The 16,100-nt window shown below is 41.7% G+C and overlaps 1 protein-coding gene across 7 annotated transcripts in view; it reads right to left on the bottom strand.

Moving 5' to 3' along the window:
- The window catches only part of dnm2a (dynamin 2a), a 114,486-nt gene extending 98,386 nt beyond the window's left edge, over positions 1 to 16,100 (bottom strand). For all 7 annotated transcript variants that reach the window (XM_063015847.1, XM_063015834.1, XM_063015827.1 and 4 more), the window contains exon 1: positions 15,652 to 16,100. In XM_063015847.1, coding sequence (XP_062871917.1) covers positions 15,652 to 15,812 — 161 coding nt within the window. In that variant the 5' untranslated portion in view covers positions 15,813 to 16,100. The remainder of the gene's footprint in view (positions 1 to 15,651) is intronic.

The following is a 16,100-nucleotide window of genomic DNA, read 5'->3' as shown; positions in this document are numbered from 1 at the left end:
TGACACCACACCACATCCTGTTGACCAGTTTGCCACTGCTTTATCTGAGTATCTGAGAGATGATCACAAAAAGTCCTAATCAGGCTTCTGGTGTGTTCTGCAACTCTAATAGATTAGATTCAGAGAGAGATAAGAAGCTCTGAACTCAAAGCACAGACACAAAGGTTCTCATTCCCATTGTCCTCCTTGCCCTTTCACTTTCAATCCAGCCCAGTCCTTTGGCCACACCCATTCAGGGAAGAGATGTTCTCCTGTTGAGTCAGAGTTCAGTCACTCTGAAAAACAAGAGCGCCTTACAGACTGCAGGCAGCTTTTCCAGTAAACAGAATACAAATCAACTCCATCTTTATTGATATCCTATCCTATCCATATACCCCGACCAGGCATAACATTATGACTAGGGATGCATCAATACCATTTATTCCCAACTGAGTACGAGTACAAGAACATGTATTTTTGTACTTGCCGATACAGATACCGATACCGATACCTATTTAGAATACCAGGTTTTTTTCGTAAACAAAAACACATGTGAGAAGTGACGAGAAGTTTAATGATACCACGTCCAAAAATGCACGTCAACAAGTAGCGAGTGATCAAAGTGTTTGTGCGCTGATGTGATGAAATCAAGGATGAAAAATAAATGAATCTGAGTGGATTTGGCAACACGAATAGCATGGATTGTTCTGTAGTGAGTTGGAGGTTAATAAATATTCTTTGCAATGTTGGTGTTTTGTTGTTATGTTTTGTAGAGAACGATCAGGTCAGAAATACTGTAAAACGTGTGTGTGCCGGTGTATTCTGATATAAACTATATTATCCCCCTGTCCCACCGGTTTACACTCCTCTCCTGCGTTTCCCCTCACACCGTATCCTGCGTTCTCATTGGCTGTTCGACATGTCACTCACTGCCAGTCGCACATCTCAGATCAGATATCTGACGTGCTAGAAAACTCGAGCGCTCGGTGAGCCGGTCGGATCGAGTTGTTGGATAGTTCACACTTAGCGATCGAGAGCCGAGTTTTGATCGCCGAGCGAACGCCGAGTTGCTCCCGAGCCGGCAAATCTAGCGCCGACCAGTCGCCGAGCGAAAATCAGGGCAACAGTCGTGTAGTGTGAACTAGGCATAACGCAGCAACGTGCACTAGGCACACGGTATCGGATGTTTAGTATCGGAGCCTCGTATGCGAGTACGAGTACAAGTTAATGAGCGCGGTATCGGGCAAATACCTGATACCAGTATCGGTACTCATGCATCTCCAATTATGACCACTGACAGGTGAAGTGAATAACACTGATTATCTCTTCATCACGGCACCTGTTAGTGGGTGGGATATATTAGGCAGCAAGTGAACATTTAATCCTCAAAGTTGATGTGTTAGAAGCAGGAAAAAGGGACAAGTGTAAGGATTTGAGCGAGTTTGACAAGAGCCAAATTGTGATGGCTCAGAGCATCTCCAAAACTGCAGCTCTGCAGTGGTTAGTATCTATCAAAAGTGGTCCAAGGAAGGAACAGTGGTAAACCGGTGACAAGGTCATGGGCGGCCAAGGCTCACTGATGCACGTGAGGAGCGAAGGCTGGCCCGTGTGGTCTGATCCAACAGACGAGCTACTGTAGCTCAGATTGCTGAAGAAGTTAATGCTGGTTCTCACAGAAAGGTGTCAGGATACACAGTGCATCACAGTTTGTTGTGTATGGGGCAGCAAAAGGGGGACCAACACAAAATTAGAAAGGGGTCATAATGTTATGCCTCATCGGTGTAAATATGGAAAGAGAAACTATTTTGCCTCAAGGCTGTTTCTACACTTACACTCACCCTTACGTTCTGGACCTATTTTGACTCTGGTCTGCTTAAAAATGAGACTCTGGGATTTAACCAAGGTTTGGGTGCACAGCGTGGGAAAGCTACCCGCTCCTGAATTCAGGAGTACAAGAGTACTGTCGAGTCATATCAATTTATTTGAAAAATCAAATCCAAAATACCCTAATGAGCAAGCCAAGGGTAACAGTGGCAATGGAAACTACCCCCCCCCCCCACACACACACACAGAGGCAAGGAAGAGGATGGTGTAATCAGTGCACAGAACATATAACCAGAAGCTGTATTTGTATTTATATTTCTTTAGTCTTGTTACATTTTAGCACAATGTGATCAATGCAGCAGCAACGAGGAGAAACAGCATCTGACCTTCTCTTTCTCAGACATGGACAGTTGTTTGTTTGTTTATTTACTGGTTTAACACCATGACAGTCAATTATCATTTAAAAAAATTAAGCAAAATTTGCATCCCAGGCGCCCAGATGGCTGCGAATGATATTCTGCGAGCACACCAGCACCGAGATTCTGAACTCCTCGATTCGAAACTCGGCGCTGCCACCGGTCGGCTTGGCGCCATCTAGCGGGCATAATTGGCAGTGCCTGCAGAGAGGGAATGACCGGAATATGTGGGTGGGGTCTTCTGTGTAAGGACTCTATAATTGGCGGATAGAGGCGCCTGTGCAGAGTGCATGGGTGGAAAAAATTAGGGATGTCCCGATCGGGACCGATCAAGGCATTTTTTAACTGATCGGTATCGGCTTTACTAAGGCTGATCTTAATCCCGATCCTTCGTTTTACGTCAGCATGTCTGTGTGGAAATACTTTAAATTGAAAAGTGAAACAAGTCCAACAGTGAAGTGTAATGTCTGCAATGTGAGTGTTTCACGAGGCGGTGGGAGCAGAGCTGCGTTCATCACTGTAGAATTTTACTATTTATATGGTGTGTGTGAGTCAAGGATCACTCCAGTTTACAAAACAACGTAGTGATGCACTTGCTTAATGAAGAAATAAATACACGGTATATTCACAAATTGTCGGGAGCAAAACACTTTATTAACTTCTTCTGTTGCGGTACTGAATAGCGGACAGCCAGAGTCATTGCGTTAGCCAAGCATGCTATTCCATGCACTATGGAAGCCCCAAAGGGTCAAAACACACTCCATTGTCACAATACAACCACAGAAAAGTTTGTTACAGTTACAACACGCATACAAGTACGGTGGCTCATAAGAAACAAACCAGATATCATTTAACCAAACGATCTACAATTACTACCAATTTGATACGGCATCTAAAAAAATGAACACTCAGCCGAATACAGCGAGTTTATTATTATATGATGAGAAGAGGAACCGGCTGTCCACGAACACGGCAGAGATGCTGATTTTCCTCAGAAATAACCTTCACTTTATTTTGAGTGACCTAGTTTTACTACTACAATGCTGCACTAAGTTTGTTTACTTTTATTTTGTAAAAATTAAAGAACATTAAGCAATAGCTTGGATGCAGGCAATTTTTTTCCTACAGCACTGCAGAGCTATTCAGTTGTTAAACATGTACACTGGATTAATGTGAATAACTGTAATGTACTTGAAGTGTGCACTGTGTGAACAGTATTATCTAGTTCTTATCTAGACAATATCTAGAAAATACAAGTATCGGTTTGAGACTCGGTATCGGATCGGGATCAAAATTAATGATCAGGAACAAAAAAACGTGATCGGGACATTCCTAGAAGAAATATCCGTTAAGGGCTACGCATGGGTCGGAGGAGGCGTGAGCAGCAATATACCCTCCTCAACTGCAAAATATCAGGGATCCCCAGCAGCGCAAGACATTCCTAGTAAGTAGACACAAGGCATAGATTGGCTCTCCATGAAAATCCAGCACTGACTGGTGGAAGAAGAAAAAGCAATCACACACGTGTCAGACGTGGGGCGCAGTGAAACTGTAGTGGGAAGTTAAAAGTGACTAGACTGGGGGAGGAAAAAAAAGCTTGTCATAATATTAGATGGTGACGTATAAACATATCTTAGAGTACTGATTTGAAAACAATAACGTTTTCGAATTAGAATAAATCATATCAAATAAATGACTGCCAGACTGGAAAGATTTACATTCTAGCGCAGCCTTTTACAAGTTCATGATTAGCCAAGGCAAAGTGACTACTGTCTGGAGAGCTGTGTGTGTTATACCAGCAAAAAGCCTTCTTAAAGAGGCCAGTGTCATCCTGACACGTCTTACAGCCCCCCATTACACACACAGCTTCCCATACTGCCATTACAACTGGAACTTTGTCTCTTACACACTACTCATGCCATGTTACCTAACAAAACCTCACCATGTCATGCCACAAAATCAAAGGATGACATAACCGCTCTAAACGGGCACAATCATCTATTGAGGGGAGTCAATTTAAATCAACCCACCATGACTGCAAGGCTACACAGCACAGCTGCGAGGAGGATCCACATTTCAGTTCTGTAACAGCTTTAAAAAAAAAAAACACCTTTTGACTGCCATCACAAAAATCCCTATCAAAGGAATCTTGCAAATTTCAGAAATACAGTTTAAGAAGACAAGAGAAAAGCTTCAGTTTAAAGCTACTAATTATACATTATAATTAGCATAATTTGAGAGTACTTTTCGTACTAAAGAACTGACTTGATTATTTTGCAGCAGCAATGAGGGAAACCACATCCGACTTTCCTTTCCTTAAAAGTGGATGACTGTAACAGTCAGCCAGGAACTCAACAGTTTTTGCTTTGTTCGAATATCTGTTGTTATAGCTGCTGTTGCCTGGTCAGTGGTTTTGTGTAGATAGGTAGATAAGATTAAGATATCCTTTATTTGTCATATATACATATACATGTGTACAGTACAATGAAATTCTTTCTTCGCATATCCCAGCTTGTTTGGAAGCTGGGGTCAGAGCGCCGGGTCAGCCATTGTACGGCGCCCCTGGAGCAGACAGGGTTAAGGGCCTTGCTCAAGGAATAACCGCCAATAATGTGAGCAGTTTCTCAGACTTTGAAGAAAAATTAAGATATACGTTTGGGTGCACATATATATACACTGCCTGGCCAAAAAAAAAAAGGTCACACACTCTAATATTTGGTTGGACCACCTTTAGCTTTGATTACGGCACGCATTCGCTGTGGCATCGTTTCCACAAGCTTCTGCAATGTCACAACATTTATTTCTGTCCAGAGTTGCATTAATTTTTCCCCGAGATCTTGTATTGATGATGGGAGATTTGGACCACTGCGCAAAGTCTTCTCCAGCACATCCCAAAGATTCTCAATGGGGTTCAGGTCTGGACTCTGTGGTGGCCAATCCATGTGTGAAAATGATGTCTCATGCTCCCTGAACCACTCTTTCACAATTTGAGCCTGATGAATCCTGACATTGTCATCTTGGAATATGCCCGAGCCATCAGGGAAGAAAAAATCCATTGATGGAATAACCTGGTGGTTCAGTATATTCAGGTAGTCAGCTGACCTCATTCTTTGGGCACATAACGTTGCTGAACCTAGACCCTGACCGACTGCAGCAATCCCAGATCATAGCACTGCCCCCACAGGCTTGTACGGTAGGCACTAGGCATGATGGGTGCATCGCTTCAGCCGCCTCTCTTCTTACCCTGATGAGCCCATCACTCTGGAACAGGGTAAATCTGGACTCATCAAACCACATGACCTTCCATTGCTCCAGAGTCCAATCTTTATGCTCCCTAGCAAATTGAAGCCGCTTTTGCCGGTTAGCCTCACTGACAAGTGGTTTTCTTAAGGCTACACAGCTGTTTAGTCCCAATCCCTTGAGTTCCCTTCGCATTGTGCGTGTGGAAATGCTTTTACTTTCACTATTAAACATATCCCACAGTTATCCCCCATATAACACAGTTCTACTGTAGTTTTTCTACACCGATCACGATCATTTAAAAAAATTTTCCGACCACATTCCTTCCTGGAAGATGATGTTTCCCCACTGTCCTTCCACTTTTTAATAATGCGTTGGACAGTTCTTAACCCGATTTTAGTAGTTTCAGCTTCTCCTTACATGTTTTCTCTGCTTGATGCCAATAATTAACATCTTTTCCACGACCACGTCTTTCCACATGGTTGTTTAACAAATGAGAAGCTACTCACTGCATCAGTAAGGGTTAAATAACTTGTTGCTAGCTGAAACAATCATCCATGCAGTAATTATCCAATGGGAGGCTCTTACCTACTTGCTTAGTTAAATCCAGGTGGTGACCTTTTTTTTTGGCCAGGCAGTGTATATACAGTGTAACCTCCATTTAACGGATTTCGGCTTTAACGAACAAAATCTGGAAAAGCAAATGTCCGGTCTGATTGTTTAAAATTACCAGGAGAAGCACAACAAAACCAGTAGTTCAGTAATTGTCCGCTAGCCGGCACACGTCTCCGAGTATGAGTGATGTGCTTAATTTTGTTGGGAGGCTCGCTTTGTTTTCGCCTTTTTCTTTGTTTTATTAAGTTCTAGTGCTTAGTTTTGCACCAGAACTGCTCCAGTAGCCACCAACAGTGCTTCAGGCTCAGAATAATAAATGCTCTGAGTCCTCACTTTATGATCGCATCAAAAAACCTCTCTTCCACCACACAAGGTAAATGAAATTTCTCCCCAGTAATACAGAACACCAATTTTAATATTTATTTACAGGTTTTACATTACATATGTACATATATACTTAGGTTGTTCATTTTACTGTTGATCATATGTGCATGTTTAGCAGTTTTGTGGACCTCAGTGCTGTGTTTTCGTATATTTTCGCACCTCCTGGAAAAAAAAAATTCACTGTTTCAGACAATCACATTTTACAGACCAGTGCTCTTTTAGCCCGTTAAATCGAAGTTCCACTGTATATGTATACATTTGATTTTATACAATCGTCAGCAACGGGTGTGACTAAACTCTAAAACTCGGTAACTATGCTGAGTTGGCAATGCAGTGTAGTGATCAAAGCTTTGGATAAGGTAAGAATACTTCCAGAAGTGTCCAACAACTGGCATCTTATTTTATTCAGAATAAACAGAGTAGCCTTTACCAACAATGGAACTGCCATGATCCGTTCATATTAGACAAAGTCCTGTAAAAAATGGCTGATTCAGTGAATGACTGGTACCCCCAGGCGTGTTATAACAGGAAAAAAATTTAAAGTCTACATTTCATAGGTGCCCCTGCCCAGTTTGACTCTCGGGACCTACACATTAACATTATGTCTGGTAATATAGCTGGGCTTCTTAATAAATGCAATAGATGGTCACGCATTAGCTTGTGTTAAAGCGTAAAAAGAATGCATGAAGTGCTTTGAAACGTTGTCCTCTATATTTAATAAAGCATGTTTGTGGTTGCTAGCATATATGAGCTGTGACAGAGTTTTAATCAGGTATGAAAACCTGTTAGACCGGCCAAGCAGCTGACTAGGCTACCAGTTAGTATTTACGTAGGACACAGAGACATGCAGGTCACGCTGGTCATACCGGCTAAAATGGGTGGAGCAATGATTTGCAGTGTTTTGCCGAACATCATGTGAAAGGTGGAAATACCACTGTTAGCGGCAATATGCCTCCAGCTTTCCCCTCTCTCAAACACGGCCAATTGTGTTTGTGTAGACGCCCAGCCAGGTCGGTAGATCTGATGAGATTCAAACACTCAGCAGTAGTGTGTTATCACGTAAGACCCATGCACCACCCGAGTGCCCTAGTGGTTCAAATTGTTAATGGGCCACAATGTTGGTAATGTTGGTTTAAAAGACTTTCCTTCTGCACAGATAATTGAAACTATTAACACAGGTATGAAATGTAACTATTGGACAACACTGTTTGGCTAATGCTGTGTCTTGTATAAGATATGCTACTTTTTTGTGATATGTATGCATATTCCAGTTTTCATTTCTTTATGATTAATACAGCTTGTATTTACTACAAACTGGACAAGCAATACATTCATTTGAAAAACAAAGTGTCAGCCTATTTGTTTGTTTATTAGGTTTTTAAAGTCATGTTTTACACTTTGGTTACATTCATGACGGTACGAGGAACGGTAGTTACAAATTACACAAGATTCATCAGTTCACAAGTTTATATCAAACACAATCTTGGACAATCTAGTGTCTCCAATTCACCTCACTTGCACGTCTTTGGACTGTGGGAGGCAACCGGAGCTCCCGGAGGAAACCCACACAGACACGGGGAGAACGTGCTAACTCCACACAGAAAGAACCCGGACCGCCCCACCTGGGAATCGAAATCAGGACCTTCTTGCTGTAAGGTGACAGTGCTACTCACTTAGCCACCGTGCCGCCCCCTGTGCCTATTTGTATTAGCTACTTTTTTTTATCTACAAAACATCCATATTGTGGTAATGATGCTATTAACTGTGTACTAATTACACATCAGTTAGTATAATTAAGGCCCTACCCAATTCACGGACCATAAAATAAGCCTTTTGCCATGTAAAATTTTAAATGTAAGGTTTGTGTTTAGTGTGTTTATCACGAAGCTTCTCTTTTTAGTGATTTAACATTTTTAATTTGCATAGTGTATGAACTATGAGGCAGTCCTAGCAATCATATAGCAATTAAGTTAGTGTAAGAGACTTTTCTGTGCTGCAGTGTGCTGACAAGGTGTTTCGGTATTGAGTGCATTTTGTCCTCTTGAGGATTCCATAATCAATGAAAAAGTGTGCTTCTCTACACGCATTATCATCTCTCTGTAGTCTGTAGTCAAAAGAACAAGCCAGTAAAGTATTATGCTCCTGATAGTTTGTCAATGTACAGTTTATTTCTTTCTTTATAACTCAACAAACTCTAAAGAAGCTAGGTTACACTAGCAACTGGTCAGACTAAATGTCCAAGATGTTGAGGTCTAAAGCAGCTAACAACGCTACTTAGGTAACTGAGTTTAGAAAGCTCCCAACCTAAGTATTAGTATTAAGTACAAAATAAGGAAGTACCTCTGTGCTCTTTTGCTTGTCTATTGTGTTGCTGGAGTGAATGAAGGTTTAAGCTGCAACAGGTGACCATGGCAAGTTTATTCATCCTGAACAAACAGCTATATGTCATTTAGTAATTAAATCGTGCTGGGTCTGGTTTCCCCGGAAACACTGGGTGCATGGAAGGAATACACCCCAGACAGGGTTTCGTCCTCGCCATAGCCAATCCTGTCTGTGTAGGCACCTGGCTGGCCAAAAGCACCAGTGAGATTTAACACTTAGATATCAGCAGTTTTAATCTACCTGAGCTCTTATATGTGATTTATTAATTGCCTTTTGCTAAACATCAGTATACACTCACTATACAGCCAAAGCTATGTGGACACCTGACCATAAGCTTGTTGGCTTGCAATCACACTTCCAATTTCTTTTGAGCTCAGGGCTTTCTACAAGTCATGGGAGTTCCTTCACATCAAACACATCTAACCATGTCTTTATGACTGATACGATATATATATATATATGTACCGATACTGGTATCGGGTATTTGCCCGATACCGCGCTCATTAACTTGTACTCGTACTCGCATACGAGGCTCCGATACTAAACATCCGATACCGTGTGCCTAGTGCACGTTGCTGCGTTATGCCTAGTTCACACTACACGATTTTTGCCCTGATTTTTGCTTGGCGCTCGGCAACCGGATCGAGTTTTCTAGCACGTCAGATATCTGATCTGAGATCACATCAGTGCACAAACACTTTGATCACTCGCTACTTGTTGACGTGCATTTTTGGACGTGGTATCATTAAAACTTCTCGTCACTTCTCACATGTGTTTTTGTTTAAAAAGAAAACGGTATTCTAAATAGGTATCGGTATCGGCAAGTACAAAAATACATGTACTTGTACTCATACTCGGTATTGACTCGTAAATGGTATTGATGCATCCCTAATATATATATATACAGTATATATACACACACACATAGTGCCATAGCACTGAGGCACAGGCAGGCTGGAGGAGGGGAAAAAGGCCTTGCCCAAACTGTTAACACAACTGGAACGCTTATTTATATAATTACTTAATTAAATATATTTATATTATCATTTAATTATAGGGTTTCTCAAAGAGTTTTGGCCATATAGTGTACAATGTGGCAAAATTCATTAGTAATCTGGTTAAGCAGGAAATCGCTTGATCAGAGAAATGAGACAAGGAAGGGGGAGACAGCAGGGTGCAATGAGACCATAATGCATGACTTCATGTCTGCAGTCGTGTCACTGCTTAAAGATTCTATCAAATACAAAGAGCAGGAGTGATTCAGCATCTCAGCAGGGGAAGGGGAAGTGTAAGTGTAAGTGTGTGTGTGTGTGTGTGTGTGTGTATGTGTATTCTGTATATGGACAAAAGTAGTGGGGTATTCCTTCTAGTTATTGAATCTATGTGTTTCAATCACAACAACTGCAAACAGGTATAATAAACCAATTATATAAAGGAAATTAGCTGCTTCCAACTTTGCAGCAACAGGTTAGGAAAGGTTTTGTGCACAAAGCAAGCTCTTTAAAAACATAAAGAAGAGCTCTGAGTCCTGAGTTCCTAACTTCAGCCACATTAAAACAGCTTTGGAATGAACTGGAACATCAATTAAGGCTTTCTTGACCAATATCAGCGCCCAGCCATACAAATTCTCCTTTGACTGAATAGGCACAAATTCCTACAGACATACTTCAAGGTTTTGTGGGAAGCCCTCTAATGCCAAGTTCACACTACACGACTTTCCAAGTCGTCAGGTCGCTGTACAGTTCACACTACACGACTGAATCTCTTGCACTCGGGAGTCTTTCAGTCGGTGTGTATTTCACACTACACGACTGATCGGCGATAGGGGGTTTCACACTACACGATCCGTCACCAACTGGAATCGCAGGCGAGCTTCTCTGGTCTCCTTTTTTTTTTTTACAAAAACACACGTGAGAAGTGACGAGGGGTTTAATGATACCACGTCCAAAAATGCACGTCAGCAAGTAGCGAGTGATCAAAGTGTTTTTGTGCAGATGTGCAGCGTAAAATCAAGGAGGAAAAATAAATGAATCTGAGTGGATTTGGCAACACAAACAGTATAGATTGTTCTATAGTAAGTTTGAGGTTAATTAATAATTTTGCAATGCAGCGTGGGTATTATGTTTTGTAGAGGACGATCAAATCAGAAATACTGTAAAACGTGTGTGTGCCGGTGTATTCTTATATAAACTCTCCTGCGTTTCCCCTCACACCGTATCCTGCGTTCTCATTGGCTGTTCGACATGTCACTCATTCCCAGTCGCACATCTGAGATCAGATATCTGACGTGCTAGAAAACTCGATCCAGTCGCCGAACGGTCGGTGAGCCGGTCGGGTCGAGTTGTTGGATAGTTCACACATAGCGATCGAGAGCCGAGTTTTGATCGCCGATCGAACGCTGAGTTGCTCCCGAGCCGCAAAATCAAGCGCCAACCAGTCGCCGAGCAAAAATCAGGGCAAAAATCGTGTAGTGTGAACTAGGCATAAGAACACTGGCTGTTGTTATAGCTGCAATAATCACACAGAGGTCACTCTATTTTAATACTATTTGTTTTTAAACTGGGGTGTCTAAATAGCTCATGGTCAGGTGTTCAAATACTTTTGGCTAGAAGGTGTGTGTGTATATATACACACATATATGCATAACCTTTCTGTTTTGCCCGGGTGTGGCCATTGGGGACTGCCTCAAGAGTCCATGCTTTTCAGCTGATAGGGACAGAACAGAGTTGGCATTCCCGAACACCCGCTGTAATTCTGATTTAAGATATCAGATTGCAGACTGAAGGCAAGTCATTACCTGCAATCTGATAAAAATCATTACAAAACTTGAGACTATGGTGCACTTATGAAACACATACATGTAGGCCTTATTGTGTAGAAACCGCTACACACTGTAAGTGCAATTCGTTTCACACTTGCAATGTAACCGGTTGTACAATCCTTGGTCATTTTATAAGCTACAGCTTACATATAGATGCCTTTTGTGGGTGTACAATTACTGACTGTATCCCATTTGTTACCTGGTATACTTGGTCATCCCCCTCAACCGCATTGGAAACCCTATAGAACCCCGGCTGATGAGATGTTATTCGGATGATGAAGCATTCTTAGCACTGCAGTGACACCACTGTGTCATGACATGCTTTTGTTTGCTGTTCCGATTATTATTAGTGTATCTTGTTCTTTAAGACTGATTAGATTTAGGGCAGCACGATGGCTCAGTGGGTAGCACTGTCACCTCACAGCGAGGTGGTCCTGGGTTTGCATGCTCTCCTTGTGTATGCATGGGTTTCCTCCGGGAGCTCCGGTTTCCTCCCACAACTCCAAATACATGCCAGTTGGGTGAATTGGTGCTACTAAAAAGTGCCCTGAGTGTGAGTATGTATACATGTGTGTGGGTGTACGTCCACCCTGTGATGGACAGGCAGTCTGTCCGGGGCGTTTTTTACATTTGACCCAATTAATCAGACCCACCGTGACCTTGACCTTGGTCTGTGACTCTGATGAGATTCGAACTTGAAAGTTCCAAAGCTGCAGTGATGTGCTAGCATGTTACAGTGCTGCACCACCCAAGTGTCCTAAACTTTCACTTTTGTTTTTGCATTCATGAAAACGGTTTAAAACCACAATACACCTCAGTGGAGGTGGGCTAGCATAATAGACCGCTGCGACCCCCAAGCGCCTTCCTTCATTAACATTTCCAGAAAAGTTGGGACATTTTGTAAAATGTCATAAAAAGATGAATGTGATTTGTTAATTCTTTTAAAACCATATTTAACTGACAAAAGGAGAAAGATTTCCAATAAAATCTTGGAAAATATTTGTATTGATCAATTTCATTGTATTTTGTAAATATAAACACATTTAGAATTTCGATGTCTGTGACAAAAAAAAGTTGGGACAGCTGTTCCATCAGCTTACCCACTAATGAGACTTTTTAACTGAGGATGCTAATTGTTGCAGTTTTACAAAGCTTGCTTTATAGAGATTTCAGTTGCTTGTCGTCTGATTTTACACTTTGTATATGCGTGTATATATATATATATATATATATCCCGACTTTTTAGCCTGATTGCGTCACGCTTCCTCTCCACTAATGCTGACCCCCGCTTTGATTTGAGGAGAACGAAGCTAACCCACACCCATATGCATTTTGTCACCCACACTAGGCGAGTGCATATATGCGAATCAGCCTTGTGTATGGACAGACACACCCTGATCCGCACTCTTTGCCCGCCTCTGTGCAGGCACCATCAATCAGTCAGCAGAGGTCATAGTGCATCAGTTAGTGATTTGTTAATTATTCATGTGGCCGCTCAGCCCAGCCGGACGACAGAGCTGAGATTCAGTACGATGTATTCGAAATCCCGGCTCTGGTGCGCTAGCGTGTGTTTTTACCGCTGCGCTACCTGAGCGGCCCTGATTCTACACTTCATGCTGCACCGTCTATTTTCAATAGGAGACAGATTGGTACTGCAGGCAGGCCAGTCAAGTACACACATTCTTTGTCTACAAAGCCACACCGTTGTAGCATGTGCAGAATGAGGCCTGGCAGTCGTCCTGCTAAAATAACCATTAACTACACAGGAAAAGACGTCTTCTTGATGTCTCAATATACACCTTGGTATTATTAGAACCTTCACACATATGCAGGTCACTCATGCTGTGGGCACTGATGCACCCCCATGCGACAGCTTTTGCACCTTTCGCTGATAACAGTCTGGATGGGTCTTTTTCTGTTTTGGTATAGAGAACATGACAACCATGAGCTCAACATGCATGGGCTCAAAGCTCACATACATTCAAAAGTGGTTTCCGACCTCACCCTACATGGACTAAAATTTAAGCGGTTTCCCTGAAATTTTAACAATATTATGTACACCAGATAGTAAAGGATCTAAATAAGGATTTAAATCATTTGACCTGAGCCACAACCCATCTTTGCTTGCAAAAACTGAACCTTTAGTGGATCCTCCTTATATACCCAATTCCAACCTACCTGATTATTGCAGAATGCTTCAAAATGCTGTAACAAATATTCTATACTTTTCATTCTTATTTTGCCCAGTCCCAACTTTTTTGAGTATGTTCCAGGCATCAAATTTAAAATTTGTTTATATTAATAAATAGTGTGGTTGATCATTGAAAAACATTGGAAATCTGTTATTCCAGAGTGTTAACAAAGCACAAATTCTTGTTTTTATTGAACTCTACATAACTTTAAAAGATGTACTGACTGAATGAAAACAAATTTAGTGTTTTAAGGTGTTGGGCCACCACAAACTACCAGAACAGCTAGGACAGGAGAGTTTTTGTTTCTTTATTAGTGTTATCATGTTTTACATTTTACATGACAGGAACTGTAGTTACTCATTACACAAGATTCATCACTTCTCAAGGTCATATCTGCAATTTCCCTCTGGGATCAATAAAGTATTCGGATTCTGATTCTGAAACACAGTAATGGACAATTTAGTGTCTCCAGTTCACCTCACCTGCACGTCTTTGGACTGTGGAAGGAACCCGGAGAATGGGAAGAAACCCACGCAGACACTGGGAGAAAATGCAAACTCCACACAGAAAGAAGCCGGACCGTCCCACCTGGGGATCGAACCCAGGACCTTCTTGCTGTGAGGCGACAGTGCTACCCACTAGGACAGAGGACACACCATTGTTTGAAATGATATTCCCTTAAATACTATGGTAGCCTAGTAGGTAGGGCTTTGGGCTATCAACTGAAAGGTTGAGTGTTCAAATCCCAGCTCTGCCATGCAGCCACTGGTGGGCCCTTGAGCAAGACCCTTAACTCTCTCTGCTCCAGGGCCGCCTTACAATGACTGACCCTGCGCTCTGTATGTGAATAAAACATTTTGTTGTACTGTACACCTGTATTTGTATAAATGACAAATAAAGGCTTTCTATTAAATGGTATTCCAATCATGCCAACATAAATCTTAAGTCTATCATATTTGTTCAGCTGTGACTTAAACAGCCATAACAAAATAATTTACACCCTATTTAAAACAAATTAAACAATTTAGTGACACCAAGCCATGTTGGTGGGGGCATTGTCACCCTGGATAACACAATTTCTCATATTTCTAATCTAGTGATTAGTAAGTAAATATTCTACAATGGAATCAAATTATATGAGCAAACAGATCCACAGGACTCTCTCACAGTAGTAGCATTTAGGCCTATACCGTCCTCTTGGTGTACTAGACAACCTCTTATCTGCATGCACATAAAAGTGACAAATTATGTGTCAATATTAATACTAGCTTTTTTATTTTAAGCACGTATAGCAGACAGTAGCTATATCTAGATAACACAAAAGCAAGCCATACTAGCAAGTTTTACAGCTATGCTGCTAGCACTTACTCGCAATACAGGTAGCACTACAAGTACTATAAGTGTAACATTACACCTCTAAAGAAGTCTCTAAAGAAATAAAAGCTTTTATTATAATTATAATGGGAATGAGATCACATTTCAGGTTTAGTATGGAGACAGCCCCCTCAAGTTTCACTTAGTCGCTTTACTTCCACAGTTGGCTCTCTACGCTGTTTTTTTCGTGATACGCACTTTACGTACTCCGGACTCCAACGTATTACAGGCTTAGGGGTTTCAGTTACGCTAATTGCGTAACTAGTGTCTGTGCATGCCCTAACGTACAAAAACTAAAGAGTGAAAACCGATTCAACAGCAATTCATGAATACACTGACAAATTAACTGCTAAAACTATATTGTGCTGGTTTATCATAAGTTCTTTTAAATATGTTTCTTGAAAATAATCAAAGCAAAACCAACCTGCCGACGAAATTTTCCAAAACGGAGCTTTTTCCAGCGCTCTGACCTCCTACCACGGCGATCTGAGGCAAATCCAAGTTGCAGCTCTGCCCGATGGAACTAAAAGCATCCTGAAGTTTATTAATCAGGGGAATCAAGTCCTCCATCCCCCGGTTCCCCATGGCTTCGGTTGGGATTCAGCTCGGCTCGACTCGGCTGGACTCGGAAAAGGTTCGACTCGGCTCGCGCTTCACTACTTCCAACCGTTCAGTTCCACCCTTCAAACGCTTTCAGTCATCCGTCTGTCACTCGACGAATAATTTAAAACATCGTAGAAATGTCCATATATCGCTGGATAATTAAATATTACAATATTCGCCGTTACATAAGGCAATATGTGAAGAGGCAACAGCGTTAAAACTCACAAAACGAAAACTTCCTTCCAAGCGACTATCCGGTCAGGCGACATC

Source organism: Trichomycterus rosablanca, chromosome 2, assembly GCF_030014385.1.
Source record: "Trichomycterus rosablanca isolate fTriRos1 chromosome 2, fTriRos1.hap1, whole genome shotgun sequence".
Taxonomy (NCBI): domain Eukaryota; kingdom Metazoa; phylum Chordata; class Actinopteri; order Siluriformes; family Trichomycteridae; genus Trichomycterus; species Trichomycterus rosablanca.
The sequence above is the reverse complement of the archived record's forward strand: the minus strand, read 5'-3'. Positions and strand labels throughout refer to the sequence as shown.